This window comes from Muntiacus reevesi, chromosome 8 (genome assembly GCF_963930625.1).
Source record: "Muntiacus reevesi chromosome 8, mMunRee1.1, whole genome shotgun sequence".
Lineage (NCBI taxonomy): Eukaryota > Metazoa > Chordata > Mammalia > Artiodactyla > Cervidae > Muntiacus > Muntiacus reevesi.
The window spans coordinates 44779457-44799328 of record NC_089256.1 but is presented as its reverse complement, the minus strand read 5'-3'; the positions used below and the strand labels follow the sequence as shown (position 1 = coordinate 44799328).

Genomic DNA, 19872 nt, shown 5'->3' with positions numbered 1-19872 from the left:
ATTTTTTTTAACAAGATAGGTTTCATAGAACTGATTCTCCTATTTCCCAGGCTTGTATTAGAGGCTTTGCTGTTGTTTGACTGGTCCCTTTGGGATTTTTAGAGCTATAGGAAAGCATCGTCTCTTCAGGGCAGGCCTAACTAGATTTGCTTGGTGAAACGAATTGTGCAATTAGGTGAATAGCAGGTATCAGCTTAAGTCCAGAGCTTGCTTGATTCTACCTTACCAAAAGGTAAAGCATCGATCCACTAATAAGCTTTTGGTTCCGAATGATCACTCTGGCACATCCAGAGCCCCTTCCATGCAGCGTTCTACTATCTAAGAAGCCTATCCGTGGCAGTACCGAACTCGCCATCATATATTCCTTACAGTGTATAATGACTAAAGTAGAAATTGTGTACAGAAATAGCCTCTGCCCTACAATCATACACCAGGAGAGAGTAAATTGCACTCCATTCTAAATCCTAAAATTTACTGGTATAATGTTTTGCACATATTGTTGTTCAATGGCTAAATCGTATCCCACTCCTTGCCACCCCATGAACTACAGCATGCCAGGCTTCCCTGTCCTTCACTATCCCCCGGAGTTTGCTCAAATTAGTCGATGATGCCATCTAATCATCTCATCTTTTGTTGACTCCTTCTCCTGCATCAGGGTGTTTTCCAATGAGTCAGCTCTTCGCACATACAACCTGTAATAATTATTTTTAAAATACCAACATGTTAAGTAGAACTACGTCTCTATCCTATTATGGGCAGTTCATTTTATGAAGTTAGCGTAACCTTGCTATTTAAACTAGAAATGGACAAAAAGAAAAGTAAAAATTTTAAGCCAGTATGATTATAGTTGGAGATTATATATACTGAGCCTGTTTTTTCCCCGGTTTAATCTAGGTCCAACTCTGTTTCTATTACACGGACCATCAACAAGAGAGACGCAGGAGGTCTAAATCTAGCGAGAGCCGCTCCTTCCCCAAGACTTTATGGTCCTCGGGTTACTCTCGCCACTGGAAACTCTATGGTCCCGGGGCGGGCTGGGAGGCGTGCGTTTTAAAACCGTGGCGGGAAGATGGCGGCCGCATTTGGCGCCAGGGTCAGTTTTTCCCGAGCCGGAGGACGCTGGGACTCTGCGTTTCCTTGAATGGTGGAGAAGATTTTGCGATGAATATAACGCGCTGGAGTGGGAAACAGCGACGTTCAGCATCAGGCTTAGACTCCTCTTCGGGAAGCGGCGTTGACGGCAGTGACAGCCCCTTGCTCCTTTCCGGGCCGGTGCTGAGTCCACCTCCGGGCCTGGGACGCAGCTTGAAGGCTCTCGGGCGGCGGCCGGCCGGAGCTACAGGTACTCCGAGGCACTCCGTGGGCAGCTCAGCCGGGCTACTAGTCGCGAGGTGTCCTTTTGGCGCGGAGCTCGCTCGTTTGCAGGGCCCGCTCGGCTCCTACTCCCTTTCTCAGTTTGTGACCCCGGCCCTGAGCGGCATGTCACTTTCTGTTGACAGGGAAGAGCTGTTAGTCCGTGTTCAGAGACCTGGTATTAGTCTTCAAGTGGTTTCTGGGTTTTTATTCTTTCGACATTTATTTAGAGAAACAACTTACTAGTTGGCCAAATCTCATCACCTGTAAGGGATTCACGCCTAATAGTGCCCCTACTCCTTACAGATACTTATATTGGATGTGCTTTATGGCAGGCTATATATAACACGTAAGGAATTCCAAAAATCAGTGGAAGGCTAATTACTGAAGTCTTACGTTAAAACTAACTACGTCCTTCCCTTTTTTTTTTCTTGTTTTTTGTTTGTTTGTTTGTTTTTTGTTGTTTTCCGCAAAAGGGGACTGCAAGCAGACGTTACCTGATGATCAAATAGACAAGCTGCTGTTGGCAAATTGGGGACTTCCTACAGCGGTTCTGGAGAGATATCACAGTTTTGGTGTAAAAAAGATGTTTGAATGGCAGGCAGAGTGCCTTTTGCTTGGACAAGTCCTGGAAGGAAAGAATTTAGTGTATTCAGGTATTCAAGTTTGTGCAAATTAATTTCTGTACCATTTTTAAGACATTATGAATGTAAAAAATGCTCTACTGAAGTAAGGCAGATGAAATTTATAAGTAGAGAAAGTCTTAAAATATATGAAAAGCAGAGTTTCATCATTTGCATACCTAAGTTATGAAAACCCCATTATACGGTGGGGTGGGGAAAGGCAAAACCCCTGCAGTTTAAAGAGTTATCTGCTTGCCTTTCCTCTCAACATACACTCATCCCAGTGTGAGCATGCAGTATGAGATGTAAATGTGTTCTTCCCACAGTTGATGTCAGTTGCCTTTCAGTGTGTGAACATTTTACAATACATATCTGTTTATAAGTTGACCTGCTCATATTGGAGTATATACATAAAACCCTATGTAATAATATACTTTATGAAAGGTTACATGGGCTTTCAAGAGTAATTTTGACTTATAAAACTTTTAACCATCTGTCTTTAGAATACTGACTTTAGAATCTAATCACTTGGTAAGATGTACTTGGTTTGTATCAGTTTTCTCTGAAGTTGTGAGTTATCCAGATTTTTCGTTATGGCTGACAAAAATAGCTAGGAAATTTACTATCAATAGATATAAATTCTCAATGGATATGATGAGTTTGAATAAACTCCAGGAGATAGTGAAGGACAGGGAAGTCTGGTGTGTTGCAGTTCATGGGATCCCGAAGAGTGTGACACGACTTGGTGACTGAACAAGATACAACTTCAGGCTGTTTACTGGCTGTGTAACCTTGTAGATTACTTGAGAGAGAGGAGGAGGAGAAAGAGAGGGAGTGAGAGTGCGTAGCGAAAGCATGAGTGCCTGGTTGTGGACTTAGAAAAGTTTTGGCACATAGGAAGTACTCTTAACTGCTGGTGGCAGTTAGTGGTAGTTGTAGAATGCCCTGACAATTTCAATTGCTTAAATACTTAGGTGTCATTCATAACTGTGGTCACCAACTCGCATAAATTTATCACCAGGTCCAGTGTCTGTTACCTCAGATATCTTGATTCTGACCAATATTGTTTGTTCTTGGGTGCATTACCTAGTTTACTATCACCTTCTAGTTTATGCAATAGCTTTGTAACTAGTTAATCTTTTCTTTCTGCTCTTCCTTTGCTTCTGCAGCCAAAGTGAGCTCTGTAAAGTACAATTATGAATTTGTCACTCCTTTTCACGTTCACCTAACTCACTAATCACTCTCCATTGCTTTCAGGATAAATTTCTTACGTGGTAGGATTATAAAACTTTTTTCTTGTGGCACTTTGATGTCTCTTTTGCTCTCCTACTTGTGGCAACCTACTCCAGTATTCTTGCCTCGGAAATCCCATGGACAGAGGACCCTGGCAGGGCTCCAGTCCATGGGGTCGCAAGAGTCAGACATGCCTGACTGACTAAACCTGCCTACTTACTTGTACTTTTTGTTTCAGACATTCAACTGCCATTTTCTGAATATACCTGACTTTCCTTTAGACCTTTACACATGCTGTTTTTTCTTCTTGAGATTTCTTTCTTTTTCCCTTTTTTGCTCCTTTGAAGTTCTGTTTCCTTTCCATAAATCCTTATAGTTCTTCTCCTTCAACATCTATCATAGCTTCTATCACAATGTATTTAAAGTGTTTATTTATTCACAGCAGGGTTTTTAACTATTCAGTACTTAAAGGAAAAGATCTTTAGGTATAAGCTAGGTACTCAGTAATATTCATCATTTATTGCTAATATAAAGATTTCTTTGTCTCTATTTTCACTGGGAGAGTATTTAGAAAGCTGGTTTAAAGTTAGGCATTTCAGAGTTATAAAGGTTTCAAATGATAGGTGGTGGCGGTTTAGTTGCTAAAGTTGTGTTCTACTCTTGCGACCCCATGGACTAGTCCTCCAGTCTCCTCTCTCCATGGGATTTCCCAGGTGAAATATTGGAGTGGGTTGCCATTCCCTCCTCCAGGGGATCTTCCCAACCCAGGGATCAAACCCACATCTCCTGCATTGGCAGGCAGGTCCTTTACCACTGAGCCACCAGGGAAGCCCTAATGATAGTTTGTTGTTGTTGTCCAGTTAACCTTGGGCTATTTAGTCACTGGGTATGATTTAAAGCATTTATTAATGCGCTGTATCAAATATTACTTATTTTTGTGATGATCTTGTGGAATAACATCTTTTAGCTCCTACAAGTGCTGGGAAGACTCTGGTTGCTGAGCTACTTATTTTGAAACGGGTATTGGAAATGCGGAAGAAAGCTCTTTTTATTCTGCCCTTTGTCTCTGTGGCTAAAGAGAAGAAATACTATCTCCAGGTAATTTTTTTTTTTTTTTTAATGAAGTTTGAAATTGTTAAAGGCCTATTATTGGCAGCTTTGGCTTTATTCATTTGAAATAGAATTATAAAAGCAATTGGAAAATAAAATTTCTTTTATTACATCTCAATCCATGGGGTTACAAGAGAGTGGTACATGACTTAGCAACTAAACACCACCAATGTAGCTTTAAAAGTTGACCATTTATGAGAGGAAACTTTAAAATTACTGCATAAAAAAGAAAGGACAGTTAAATCAAGAGTAATTGGTGAAAACTATATAAAAACTTACAAATGTTCCTTAGAAAATAGAGTGCTTTAATTGGCATATAGATGTGCAGATTAAGAATTAACATCTTAAGTGAAGAGTAGGACTAAGCTGAAGCATGAAAAGGAAGTATGTTTGAGGAAGCATATCCCTACCTAATTGGGAACATTTGGGAACATTAGAGGATGAAGAACAACATCCACTGATGCGTATGTACAGCTCCAGTTGTGTGTGCTGTTCTGCTATTCTGCAAAAATGAATGGTAGCAGTATACATTTGTGTACATGGTCTTTAAGGCATTTTACAAGTATAATACTTCATTAAATAGAATAAAGTTTATTCTGATATCTGCAGTGAAAAAATGTGCTTTTGGAATGGCAAGATTATTGTACTGGTAATCCAAAAAATCTGAGTTCTAGTCCCAGTTTTGCCACTAACTGTGTCTTCAGGCCAGACACGTTGTAATCTGCTGGATTCAATTTTTCATTGGTAAAATGAAACTGTGGGTTAACTCAATAAATACTCAGAAACATTTTACTGAATGACTAGCTCTAAAATTCAATGGTTCTGTAAATTTTTTTAACGTTATTTCAGAGACCAAATAGCCAACAAAGCTGGTTCTACATGGTAACATCTTTTCAACTTAGACCAAAGTAGGAAAATGATGTAAGGATCCTTTTTATTGAGAAGGTATGTTAGTTAAAAGTTAAACTAAAAACAAAACAAAACAAAAAACCACCCACTGCATTTGAGTTTTGAAATCCTTTCTTTTGTTATATAAAAAAGCTAGTTTTTAGAGAGATAATGAAAATATTTTCCTCATGAAGTATAAATTTGTTTCTGAACATATTATTACATTAGTGTTAAAGAACTAGTTTCTTGCTTGTTGATTAGATAAAAAATGTTAGTGCTTAAGGTAATTTTTGTTTTCTTCTGTAAGGCTCTTTCTTCTATAAGGAGCTCATAGAACTCATTAAGTATACCATTTTATTCAACTCTGCTTTAATAGAAAATCTCTCCTGAGTTTTGTCAATTCTAAATCTTATTTTTAGTGTTTGATTCTAAAAAGAACCAATGTGCCTTGACCAGGAATAAGCAACAGTTGTCTGATAAATGTCTTTTGATATTTATATCTATGCCTGGGGAAAGAACCAATTCAATATCTATAAATTTTCAACTCTTATTTTTCCGTTTTACTCAAATCAGAGTCTATTTCAGGAAGTAGGAATAAAAGTAGATGGTTATATGGGCAGTACCTCTCCAACAAGGCATTTCTCTTCTTTGGATATTGCTGTCTGCACAATTGAGAGAGCCAATGGTCTGATCAATCGCCTCATAGAGGAAAATAAGATGGATCTTTTAGGTAAGTAAATAAGGAAATAAGTGTATACTTTCTCTATTTTTGATAGAATGGAGTGGAGCTATTATGATTTTTGTATATTTTATGTTTTATTCTAATGTATGTCATCTTCTGGAGGTAAGAAGTGACATCTATAATGTTAGGAACTCTGTTAAAAATTTTAAGTTTTGCATCCTGCTGATGTTATTCTACTTACTTGTATTTTTGCACTTTACAAAACATAAAGATTATCTTTGAGTCCTCAAGACATTTCTCGTTGCTTCTTTCCTGATAAAGTTTACCAGGAATAGAAGGGAATAATCTTCCATCTCTGCAATTAGTGTATATGTATTCATTATCATATTCTGGTACTAGGATATCTAGATCAGGCCTGAACCCAGAGACTACCATTTAGCAGGCAAGGGAGCTATAGAAATTAGCACTGTATTTGAGCTTGGGACTGTTCTGTCTTAATCCTTTTTTTTTTTTTTAACCACATGGGAAAGCTCACCATGTAGAGGTAGCAATAGGAAGAGAATGGCTTTAACAGCAGTAGAAATTGCAAGAATATCAGTTAGTTATTCATGTTATCTTGGTGAACTTAAATGGTAAAATTAGGGTAGGATAGAGGTGGGGAGTGAAATACAAAATTAATTAGACATGGGCTTTGCTCTATCAGGCTTAGAGAGAGGAATCACATTCATCAGTTTGTATCAGAATTGTCAGATTGTGTTGTATCAGGTTAAGTGTTATATCCAGTAAACTTAGCACAGTGCCTGGCACACTAGATAGAATAAATATTTTTTGGATGAATGAATGAATTCTGAAATAACTTATCATACAATATGATTTTGAAATAGCTTACTTTTGAGGAAGAAGAACATCATGTGTCATTAGGAAATAGTTTGAAAGATCTGTATTTTCGTAGGGGGATTTGGGCTGGGTCAGAGGACACCAGTGCACATGTAAATTAAAATGTTTAACCAAATGAGGCATTGGTTGATAACTAGATTTTTGGTAATTCTTGAGCATTATTCCAAGTACATAGATTAGTTTCTCCAAGTAGAGGAGAAGAGAATTATTATATTTATGTTTTATAGTAGGGTGAGTCACTAGTCTACCATAGAACTCAAACAAAAACACCCCCTTAAAATCATTTATTGCTTCTTGATCTGATTCTGTTTTCCTGTGCACTTGCTAACATCAGCATGGTTGCCCTGGTTGTTTTCCCTGTAGAAAAGTCAATCCACTGAACAATTTTTAAGGATGTCTTTGATTTTCTTTGTGCATGTATTTTACAAGGTTGCCAGCTAACAAGCATCTGAAATTTGTATTACCTGCAATGTACTGTAATAACATTATTTATAGTACAAGATTATCACACTCAGTCCTTCAAAATTCTTAGAATTGTGAGATTCTATAAAACCTAGTTTCTGGAAAATCTCTTTAGGAATGGTGGTTGTGGATGAATTACATATGCTGGGAGACTCTCACCGAGGGTATCTGCTGGAGCTTTTGCTGACCAAGATTTGCTATATTACTCAGAAATCAGCATCTTGGTAAGTATCTGAAATAGTTAAGTTCTTGAGATTCCAAGCAATGTTGAGGAAGTGCAAAAGTGTTTAATAAATAGTTGTTAAATACATTAAAGGAGGGTAATACTTATTTAGAACAAACTCATGTACAGCAGTTTATTTTTTTTCCAAAAGAAGTACTTAAGTCTAGGAGTGATTTTAGATTATTTTGGCAGAATAATTTGAATATTTTCTAGAATGAAAACATTCTTAAATTTTTGCTCACCACATTTATGATAGAATTTTAAAAATCCAGTTTTTGTATTTGTTAACTATACACACATGTAAGTAGTCAATGCTAATTACAAAAAATAGCATTTCTTTGTCCCCTACTTTCCAAAGGTAACTATTTTCAAGTCTTACAGCTTTTAAAAAATTTGACTTACAGTGATATCTCTAAATACAGTTACTTAAGGTTTTAGTTTTACACATTATATATTGACTTTATTATGGAAAATAAAAATCTAGCTCTTTTTTATATTCTTTACTCACTCTACCCAATTTCCTCCTCTACCCTCCTTAGTTTTTCTTTATCCTCTGATTATATTCCATTCTCCAGATATGTTTATGTCCTAATTTTGCTTAAATCAGTACTCAGTGTTACCCTATTATGATGTATAAGGGCCAATATCAACGAGCCATGTGGTATAATTATTTTTAGTTTGTAAATGACTTTTTGTTTTCTCTGAAATTAATAAATGTCTTTTCTTTGATGGCTTGATTTTCTATGAACTTATCACTGATTTATCTCCAGCTTCTTCCCACTTCTGTAAATTTCCATCCAGTATGTTTCAACACATTTGCTGTTCTGCTAAATTCATTTTCTTGAAGTTTCTCCTCAAGTCTCTTGGGTTGTTCCAACTTAGTCTGTCTATGCTGGCAGCTGTTATCTTAAAATCTCTTTTTATTAGTATCATTCATTCCCATTGCTGTTTGCTTGCATCAGAGCCCCCTTTTTTGTGATCACATGTATTTTTCTTGATTTACTTTCCAGTTTCAGTGGGGATATCTTCCAGGAAGTTCTACTTTATTTAAGCATATAGGCTATAATGGGTATAAATTTTTCAAAAATTAGCATCTCTGAAAATGCCTTACAATTATTTCATAGATTTTCCAGGTACAAAAGTCAAGAAAATCTAAATCTAAATACTATTCTAATGCTAACAAAATCTAAATACTTTTAGAGTTTTTAAGATAGTACTTTATTTTTCTCATTACTACTGAGAAATCCAGTACCATGCTTATCCTTCATTCTTTGTATAAATTTTAAAACTTTTTTCTGAGAGGTTTTAAGACTTCCTTTTCTTCCTGAGTATTGTGAACTATCACTGATGTATCTTTGTGTTGGGTTTGTTTTGTAACATTGGGCCAGGTACTCAGTAGATGCTTTTAATCTAGGAGCTCTTGTCTTTCAGTTTGTGAGACTTTAATACATCTTGTACAGTATGTGGGAGAACATACAGATTATCATCTATATCCCAAATTAGTAGTGATATAGAAGATATGACTAATACAATTAGCAAATTTGACCTAATGGATATGTGTAGAATAGTTACCAAAGATAAGCAGGATATATATTCTTTTTAGTTACATATGAAACATTTATTAAAAAAAAATCTGTATACTGAAACAAAATATCTCAAAGGATTTAAGTTATTTAAAATATAATCTATGACAAAAGTCCGATTAAGCCAGAAATAAGTATAAGAAAAACATAACTAAAAGATGCCCACATGTCTAGACATTAATAGATATATTTTGACCCATTTTGGAATGAAAAAAAAATCACAAAAGAAATAGGAAAATAGTTTGGAATTGAAGTATAATAAAAATATCTCCTAATAAAACATGTGAAATGCAGCTAGAATTGTTTTTAAAGGGAAATTGATAGTATACAGGGTGTATATTATTAAAGAAGAGAGACTGGAAAATTAATGACTTATCTGTCTTAAAACTTAAAAAAAGAATAGTAAAATAATGTCACAGAGAGTGGAAGGACAGGAATAATAAAGACCAGAGCAAAATTGAATGAAAGAGGAAAGTCATCCTGAACATTAAAAAAACTCTACAAGTCAATGAAAAAAAGTATAATCTAATATATCAATGGGTAAGGAACTTGAACAGACATTTTTTTTTTTGAACAGACATTTTTAAGAGGGTATCCAAATGGTTTCTGAACATGAAATGGTGCTTAATTTCATTAGTAATCAAAGAAATGTAAATTACCTCCTCAGAGAGATTACCACACACTGTCCAGAATGTCCAACATTACTGACAGTGCTAAGTGGTGACAATGCTAAGTGGAAAAAGCAAGGAAGTTCTAGCGATAGCAGTCAGACAAAAAGAAATAAAAGGAATCCAAATTAGAAAGGATGAAGTAAAACTGCTGCTATTTGCCTATGACATGATACTATGAGCAGAAAATCCTAAAGATACCTCCAAAAAGCTACTAGAACTCATCCATGAATTATATAAAATTGCAGGGTACAAAAGTAATGTACAGAAGTCTGTTACATTTCTGTACACTAACAGCGAATTATCAGGGAAATTTAAAAAACAATCCTATTTATAATTGCATCAAAAAGAATAAAAATCCTAGGAATAAGTCTAAGGAGGTAGAAGGCCAATACAATCCTTATCAATTACCAATGGCATTTTTTGCATACATAGAACAAAAAGTCTTAAAATTTCGTGGAACCACAAAAGATCCCAAATAGCCAAACCAATGTTGAGAAGGAAAAATGGAGCTGGAGGACTCAGGCTCCCTGACTTTGTACTGTACTATAATGCTTTAGTAATGAAGACAGTATGGTACTGGCACAAAGACAAACCTGTAGATCAGTGGAGCAGTATAGAAAACCCAGAAATAAACCCATACACCTGTGGTCAATTAATCTATGTCAAAGGTGGGGAGACTGAACAATGGAGAGAAGACAGTTTAATTGGTTCTGGGAAGACTGAACAGCTTCATGTAAAATGATGAAATGAGAGCATTCTTTAATATCATATACACAAATAAACTCACAATGGATTAAAGACCTAAATGTAAGACTAGATACTATAAAACTCGTAGAGGAAAACATAGGCAGAACACTCTTTGACATAAAATCCAGCAAGATCTTTTTTTCACCCACCTCCTAGAATAATGAAAAAACAAAAATAAGCAAGTGGGACCTAATTAAACTCAAAAGCTTTGAACAGCAAAGAAAACCATAGACAAAATGAAAACTCACAGAATGGAAGAAAATATTTTGAGAATGAAGTGACTGACATGGGTTTAATCTCCAAAATAGATAGCCATGCAGCTCAATATCATAAAAACAACAACCCAATCAAAAAATGATCAAAAGATCTAAATAGACATTTCTACAAAGAAGATCAGTGGAACAGATTAGAAAGCCTAGAACTGAGCCCTTACTGTTTTTTTTTCTTTTTTTTTGAGTTATCAGTTTCAATTTATTTATTCATTGATTTATTTTTGTTCTGGGTCTTTGTTGTGGCACATGGGCTGTTTGTTGCTGCATGCAGACTTCTCATTATGGTGGCTTCTCCTATTGCAGAGCATGCGCTCTACAGCATGGGCAATGAGCTCATATTTATATGGGAAATTAACCTATGACATAGGCAAGAATATACAATGGAGAAAAGACAGCCTTTTCAGTAAATGGTGTTGGTAAAACTGGACTACTCTCACACCATGCACAAAAATAAATTTAAAATAGATTAAAGACTTAAGACCTGAAACTGTAAAACTTCCAGAAGAGAACATAGGCAGTATGCTCTTTGTGTCTGTGAATGTCCAGAAGTCTCTGGAGGAGGCGTGGGTTGGTGGTGGCCAGCTGCAGGATTAGGGGCACTGAGTGTAACAGTGCCTGCATGGGACCTTTTGAAGGAGGTCTCCATCATCTTCATTACCTATACCATAGTTTGTCCTCAGTTCAAATAACAGAGAAGGAACAAAGCCCTGTCCTCCAACAGAAAATTGGATTAAAGATTTACTGAGCATGGCCCCACCCATCAGAACAAGACCCAGTTTACCCCTCAGTCAGTCTCTTCTATCAGGAAGCTTCCATAAGCCTCTTATCCTTCTCCATTAGAGGGCAGACAAACTGAAAACCACAATCACAGAAAACTAACTAGTCTGATCACATGAACCACACACAGCCTTGTCTAACTCAATGAAACTGTGAACCATGCCATGTATGGCCACCCAAGACGGACGGGTCATGGTGGAGAGTTCTGACAAAATCTGGTCCACTGGAGAAGGGAATGGCAGACCACTTCAGTATTCTTGCCTTGAGAACCACATGAACAGTATGAAAAGGCAAAAAGACGACATTGAAAGATGAACTCCCCAGGTCGGTAGGTGCCCAATATGCTACTGGAGATTAGTGGGGAACGTGCTGCCATTCATGGGGTTGCAAAGAGTCAGACATGACTGAGCGACTGAACTGAACTGAACTTCAGAAAGAATGAAGAGATGGAGTCAAAGCAAAAACAACACCCAGTTGTGGATGTGACTGGGATGGAAGTAAGGTCTGATGCTGTAAAGAGCAATATTGCCTACTAACCTGGAAAGTTAGGTCCATGAATCAAGGCAAATTGGAAGTGGCCAAATAGGAGATGGTGAGAGTGAAAGTCGACATTTTAGGAATCAGCGAACTAAAATGGACTGGAATGGGTGAATTTAACTCAGGTGACCATTATATGTACTAGTATGGACTGCAAGGAGATCAGTCCTGGGTGTTCATTGGAAAGACTGATGCTGAAGCTGAAACTCCAATACTTTGGCCACCTCATGCGAAGAGTTGACTCATTGGAAAAGAGCCTGATGCTGGGAGTGATTGGGAGCAGGAGGAGAAGGGGATGACAGAGGGTGAGATGGCTGGATGGCATCACCGATTCGATGGACATGGGTTTGAGTAAACTCCGGGAGTTGGTGATGGACAGGGAGGCCTGGTGTGCTGTGATTCATGGGGTCGCAAAGAGCCGGACACAACTGAGCGACTGAACTGAACTGATGGGCAAGAGTCCCTTAGAAGAAATGGAGTAGCCATCATAGTCAACAAGAGTCTGAAATGCAGTACTTGGATGCAGTCTTAAAAATGACAGAATGATCTCTGTTCATTTCGAAGGCAAACCATTCAATATCATAGTAATACAAGTCTATGCCCCGACCAATAATGCTGAAGAAGCTGAAGTTGAACGGTTCTATGAAGACCTACAAGACCTTCTAGAACTAACACCCAAAAGAGATGTCCTTTTCATTATAGGGGATGGAATGCGAAAGTAGGAAGTCAAGAAATACCCAGAGTAATGGGCAAATTTGACCTTGGAGTACAGAATGAAGCAGGTCAAAGGCTAACAGTTTGGCCAAGAGAACTCACTGGTCATAGCAAACACCTTCTTCTGACAACGCAAGACAAGACTACACATGGACATCACCAGATGGTCAATACCAAAATCAGACTGATTATATTCTTTGCAGCCAAAGATGGAGAAGCTCTATACAGTCAGCAAAACAAGACCGGGAGCTGACTGTGGCTCAGATTATGAACTCCTTATTGCCAAAGACTTAAATTGAAGAAAGTAGGGAAAACCACTAGACCATTCAGGTGTGACCTAAATCAAATCACTTACGAATATACAGTGGAAATGACAAATAGGTTCAAGGGATTATATCTGATAGAGTGCCTGAAGAACTATGGATGGAGGTTCATGACATTGTACAGGAGGCAGTAATCAGGACCATCTCCAAGAAAAGAAATGCAAAAAGGCAAAATCGTTGTCTGAGGAGGCCTTACAGACAGCTACAAAAAGAAGAGAAGTGAAAGGCAAAGGAGAAAAGGAAAGATATGCCCATTTGAATGCAGAGTTCCAAAGAATAGCAAGGAGAGATGAGAAAGCTTTCCTTAGTGATCAATGCAAAGAAATAGAGGAAAACAATAGAATGGGAAAGACTAGAGATCTCTTCAAGAAAGTTAGAGATAGCAAGGGAACTTTTCATGCAAAGATGGACACAATGAAGGACAGAAATGGTGTGGACCTAACAGAAGCAGAAGAGTTTAAGAGGTGGCAAGAATACACAGAAGAACGAAAAAGATCTTCATGACTCAGATAATCACGATGGTGTGATCACTCACCTAGAGCCAGGCAACCTGGAATGCAAAGTCAAGTGGGCCTTAGGAAGCATCATTACAAAGCTAGTGGAGGTTAAGGAATTCCAGTAGAGCTATTCCAAATCCTAAAAGATGATGTGAAAGTGCTGCACGCAATATGCCAGCAAATTTGGAAAACTCAGCAGTGGCCACAGGACTGGAAAAGGTCAGTTTTCATTCCAATCTGAAAGAAAGGCAATGCCAAAGAATGCTCAAACTACTGCACAATTGCAGTCATCTCACACACTATCAAATTAACGCTCAAAATTCTCCAAGCCAGGCTTCAACAGTATGTGAACCGTGAACTTCCAGATGTTCAAGCTGGATTTAGAAAAGGCAGAGAAACCAGAGATAAAACTGAAGCTGAAACTTTGGCCACCTGATGTGAAGTACCGACTCATTGGAAAAGACCCTGATGCTGGGAAGGATTGAAAGTGGGAGGAGAAGGGGACAACAGAGGATGAGATGATTGGATGGCATCACTGCCTCAATGGACAAGAGTTTGAGTCAACTCTGGGAGTTGGTGATGGACAGGGAGGCCTGATGTGCTGCCATTCATGGGGTCACAAAGAGTTGGACACAGCTGAGCGAGTGAACTGACTGAACTGATGCTCTTTGATGTTGATTTTTATCAACATAATATTTTTAGTATATGTCTCCCCAGGCAAGGGAAACAAAAGTAAAAATAAACAAGTGGGATTATGTCAAACTATAATAAAAATTTTTGCACAGTGAAGGAAACTTTCAGCAAAACAAAAAGACTGTATACTGAATGGGTGATCTTTGCAAATGATGTATCCCATAAGGCATTAATATCCAAGATATATGAAGAACTCATATAGTTAAACATAGTAAAAATCTGGTTAAGAAATGGGCAAAGGATGTGAATAGACACTTTTCCAAAGAAGACATACAAATGATCAACAGGCAAATGAAAAGTTGCTCACCATCACTAATCCTTAGTGAATTATAAGTCAAAACCCTGGATACCACCACACATCTGTCAGGATGACTTATCAAAATAGACATCAAATAACAAATGTGTCAAGGATGTGGAGAAAAGGGAAACCTTGTACACTTTTGATGGGAATATAAATTGGTACAGCCACTATGGGGAAGCAGTATGGCAAATAGTATGGCAATTCTTAAAAAAATGAAAAACAGTATGATCCAGCAGTTCTACCCTTGGGTATTTATCTGAAGAAAACAAAAACACTAATTTGAAAAAGATATGTGCACACCTAGGTTTAATGCAGGATTATTTACAATAGCTAAGATATGGAAGCAACCTAAGTGCCCATCAATAGATGAATGGTGTATTTATATACAGTGAAATATTATTCAGCCATAAGAAAGAAGGACATTCTGCCATTTGTTACAACATAAATACACCTGGAGTTTAGGACAGAGAAAGACAAATACAGTATGATTTCATTTATATATGTAATCTAAAAAAAGAACAAACAGTAGTTTGACATTAATAAAATTGAATATAATATATGACCCAATAATTTTATTCCAAGGTATATACCCTATAGAAATTTATGCACATTTGTACCAAAAGACATGCCAAGAATATTGTTAGCAGTATTTGAAATTAATAGTTTATGTTTTTTAACATCATTTTCATTTGTTTTTCGCAGCCAGGCAGATTTAGCCATTCCTTTGTCTAATGCCGTGCAGATTGTTGGCATGAGTGCTACTCTTCCAAATTTGGAGCTTGTGGCTTCCTGGTTGAATGCTGAACTCTACCACACTGACTTTCGCCCTGTACCACTGCTGGAATCCATAAAAATTGGAAATTCAATTTATGACTCTTCAATGAAGCTTGTGAGGGAATTTCAACCCATGCTGCAAGTGAAGGTAAGTCATTTGTTGTTGTTCAGCTGCTAAGTCATGTCCAGCTCTTTGCGACCCCATGGACTGCAAGATGCCAGGCTTCCCTGTCCTCCACTGTCTCCTATAGTTTGCTCAAACTCATGTCCATTCAGTTGGTGATGCCATCCAACCATCTCATTCTCTGTTGCCCCTTTCTCCTGCCCTCCATGTATCCGATCATCAGGGTCTTTTCCAGTGGGTCAGCTTTTGCCTCAAGTGGCCAATGTATTGGAGCTTCAGCATCAATCCTTCCAATGAATATTCAGAGTTGATTTCTTTTAGAATTGACTGGTTTGATCTCCTTGCTGTCCAAGGTTCTTCTCCAGGACCGCAAATCAAAAGCATCAATTCTTCGGTGCTCAGTCTTCTTTATGGTCTAACTCTCACATGTGTACATGAATACTGGAAAAACCATAGCTTTGACTAGACGGGACTTTGTCGACAAAGTGATGTCTCTGCCTTTTTTTTTTTTTAATTTTTTTTATTGAAGAATAATTGCTTTACAGAATTTTGTTGTTTTCTGTCAAACTTCAACATGAATCAGCTGTTGGTATACATATATCCCCTCCCTTTTGAACCTCCCTCCCATCGCCCTCTGGATCCCACCCCTCTAGGTTGATACATTGTCTAGGTTTGTCATAGCTTTTCTCCTAAGGAATAAGCATTTTTTAATTTCATGTCTGTGGTCACTGTCTGCAGTAATTTTTTACCGTCTGTACTGTTGTGTTTGATTGCATTTTCTAGCAAGTCGTTAACAATTTTTGAGTTAAGCTGGGGGTTGCAAAGTAACGGATGTGCATTACATATCCATTAGAAGGATTCCTGTTGTTAACCTAGTTGGTTTCATGAAAGAATTGGTGGTGTTGGTGAGAGAGGAAATGTAGTTGTCTTCAATTTAAATATAATCATTTCCTATAGTGTAAGTAATAAAATTTTATAGATTTTTCTTTTCAACTGGGAAAGATTTTCTTACGGCTTTGTTTACATTAATGTGGAAAATTGACCTTTTATTAAGTGATATATGTACAATATGTGCTCTTCTTGGTTGCTTCAGTTATGTTTGACTCTTTGTGACCCCATGTATATGATAGTAGAAAAAACATTTTTTGGGGTCAGAAAGAGTTATTTCTGATACCTTATATAGGGATACTTGATATGGCTGTGATAATAGTTGAATCACATAACTTCTCCATAGTATCTTCATCTATAAAATGGATATAATATTTGTCTTTAGTGTTTTAAGGATGAAATTTGATTAAAAAAAATTGCCTAGCATCTAGAAAGTGGTTGATAAATACACTTTAAAACATTTAGTTCACAGTATTTTTCTAGGGCTGATTCTTCAGTCCTGAAGTTAAAGGGCTGAATTTGGTATGAGTCATCTATTTTTACTTATTTATTTATTTTTTTTTAAGTTTTTTTTTTCCATTTATTTTTATTGGAGGCTAATTACTTTACAATATTGTAGTGGTTTTTGTCATACATTGACATGAATCAGCCATGGATTTACATGTATTCCCCATCCCGATACCTCTCCCACCTCCCTCTCTACCCAATCCCTCTGGGTCTTCCCAGTGCACCAGGCCCGAGCACTTGTCTCATGCATCCAACCTGGGCAGGTGATCTGTTTCACCCTAGATAATATACATGTTTCGATGCTGTTCTCTCGAAACATCCCACCCTCATCTTCTCCCACAGAGTCCAAAAGTCTGTTCTGTACATCTATGTCTCTTTTTCTGTTTTGCATATAGGGTTATTGTTACCATCTTTCTAAATTCCATATATGTGTGTTAGTATACTGTAATGTTCTTTATCTTTCTGGCTTACTTCACTCTGTATAATGGGCTCCAGTTCCATCCATCTCATTAGAACTGATTCAAATGAATTCTTTTTAATGGCTGAGTAATATTCCATTGTGTATATGTACCACAGCTTCCTTATCCATTCGTCTGCTGATGGGCATCTAGGTTGCTTCCATGTCCTGGCTATTATAAACAGTGCTGCGATGAATATTGGGGTGCACATATCTCTTTCAGATCTGGTTTCCTCAGTGTGTAGAGGCATCTATTTTTAATGTAGATCTGTGCCTCTGAATACTCAAATAGTTAAGGATAAGTTTAGAACTGGAAATAGGACTAAATTCATGTGTTTTAGTACACTTATAGGTGTATTTGTAGCTTCAGCATGCCTGGTATGGAATCTTATTTAGTTGCTTTGCTCTGTACTCCCAAAGTTCATTTGACTGTGCCTTGGTTACCTCAATAAATATAGTAAACAAAGTCATTTACTCTCCTGTTAATCTTCTTCTATTACCATGTTTCTGTCTCCATCCTATTTAAATCAGTTTCAACTCTTACTTGGATCTATGCTTAAATCAAAAACTAATCATCTATTTAAAATGAACATCAGATCATGTAACCATTCTTCTTAGAAATCTGTGATGGTTCCCATTTCATGTGGAATGAAAGCCAACATCTTTAAAGTAGCCTACAAGCCATATATGATCTGTCCCACTCCTTTACCCTGACTTCAGTTTCTATGTTCCTTACTTCCTCCATAGCCTCTATGCTATTCTGTATAGTATGCCAAGAAATCTCCCACCTCAGATTCTCTTTATGTGAAATACATTTCCGTCTAGGGATCAGTAGGGTTTACTCTTTGACCTTTGGACCTTTACTCAAATGTCACTTTTTCAGACCTTCCCTGGCCACTTTATTGAAATTACAGTGTTCTCTCATTCCTGGTTTCTATTTTCCCTGTTTTATTTCTCTCCTTTGCACTTTGAGTATATTTTGTGTTTTACTTATCTTATTTTTATCTGTTTCTTCCTTATAGAGTAGAAACGTTCTGAGGGCAGAGCTTTTTTTCTGCTTTATTCCCCATCCCCAGGCCTTGAATAATATATGTACGTGCTAAGTTGCTTCAGTATTCTGTGACTCTCCTGTGATCCCATGGACTGTAGCCCACCAGGCTCCCCTGTCATGGGATTCTCCAGGCAAGAATAGTGGAGTGGGTTGTCATCCCTTCTCCAGGCGATCTTCCTGACCCAGGGGTCTAACCTGCGCCTCTTACGTCTCCTGCATTGGCAGGCTGGTTCTTTACCACTAGTGTCACCTGGAAAGCCCATGATAATATATGGCACCCAGTAAATAATTGCTTAATGAGTGAATGTATTGATGAATTAATCTAGTTACACACACTGACCTTCCAGTTTTGGTCACCACTGGAGTGTTTACAAATGCTGTTTGTTCTGCTTGTAATGTGTTCCCTGTTCCTCAGTTACCTTTTATTAAGATAATGTTTCTCCTTCTTCACATCTCATCAGTTTCTCAAGGAAACTTTTTTTTTCTTTCAGATCTCTCAGATTTATGTCAAATGTAAGGCTTCAAAACGCCACAAAATTCTCTTTAATAGTACATATTATGATTGTATTTTACTTTTGTTTGTTTAGTACTTTATTGTTTCCCCACTGAGACCCAAACTCCTTAAAGATAGTACCTTGGCTATCTTTTACTTACCATTATATCCCTATTACCTTTGGGTTGGAGGTCAGTAAATGTTAGTTGAATGACTATAAAAGATCTACTCACCTTGCATCATAAGGAGGTTTATTTTCTTTTCTCTTTTCTGTTTTTTCTTTGTTTTATTATTGAATTTGTAACTCATTTTTATCATGCTTTTGAGTAGAAAAACCTTGCCATTCAGGCAAAATGAATGACTTTAAACTGATATGGAAATGTTTTGAAAGTATCACTAGAATGGTTACTTCTTTTTCTTTTTTAGGGAGATGAGGATCATGTTGTTAGTTTATGTTATGAGACCATTCGTGATAACCATTCAGTTTTACTTTTCTGTCCATCGAAGAAATGGTGTGAAAAGCTGGCAGATATCATTGCCCGTGAGTTTTACAATCTGCACCATCAAGCTGAGGGTAAGTTAGTGATGGAAAGGAAAGGAAGTGATGAAAGGAATTCTTAGAACATTTGCTTGAAAGTAATGTTAATAATTATGTTAGCAAAGCATGGTTCTTTTCATCATTGCCACCACCTGGATGGGTCCTTTGTGAAAGTATGTTTTTGTGACTAATCATCTCCTTATCCTTCTTATAGATAATATGTATACACATTCAGACTAATCTTCAGAGTTTCAGTATATTGGATTTATACAGGTATATACTAAGGTCCTGCATTTAGGATCCGTGGGCTTTGAGAAGTTGACTTCAAAGCCCCTAAGTTGTATAAGAAACTTCACATACACACATTTTTTCTGGGGAAAGTAGTCATATCTTTTTTATATTTCCAAGCTCTTGCTCTAAAGAGAGTCATGCATACACACACACTATAATCACA

The 19872-nt window shown here is 37.2% G+C and overlaps 1 protein-coding gene across 7 annotated transcripts in view; it reads left to right on the top strand.

Moving 5' to 3' along the window:
* POLQ (DNA polymerase theta) overlaps positions 1–19872 on the top strand; it is a 143972-nt gene that overhangs the window by 37764 nt on the left and 86336 nt on the right. Inside the window, exons 2-8 of one of the 7 annotated variants that reach the window (XM_065943523.1) lie at positions 895–1342; positions 1830–2009; positions 4177–4307; positions 5781–5937; positions 7364–7472; positions 15289–15508; positions 19307–19454. In XM_065943523.1, coding sequence (XP_065799595.1) covers positions 1162–1342; positions 1830–2009; positions 4177–4307; positions 5781–5937; positions 7364–7472; positions 15289–15508; positions 19307–19454 — 1126 coding nt within the window. In that variant the 5' untranslated portion in view covers positions 895–1161. Of the gene's footprint in view, positions 1–894; positions 1343–1829; positions 2010–4176; positions 4308–4962; positions 5265–5780; positions 5938–7363; positions 7473–15288; positions 15509–19306; positions 19455–19872 lie in introns of those variants that run through there. The other 6 variants (XM_065943529.1, XM_065943527.1, XM_065943524.1 and 3 more) reach the window with 6 other exon arrangements.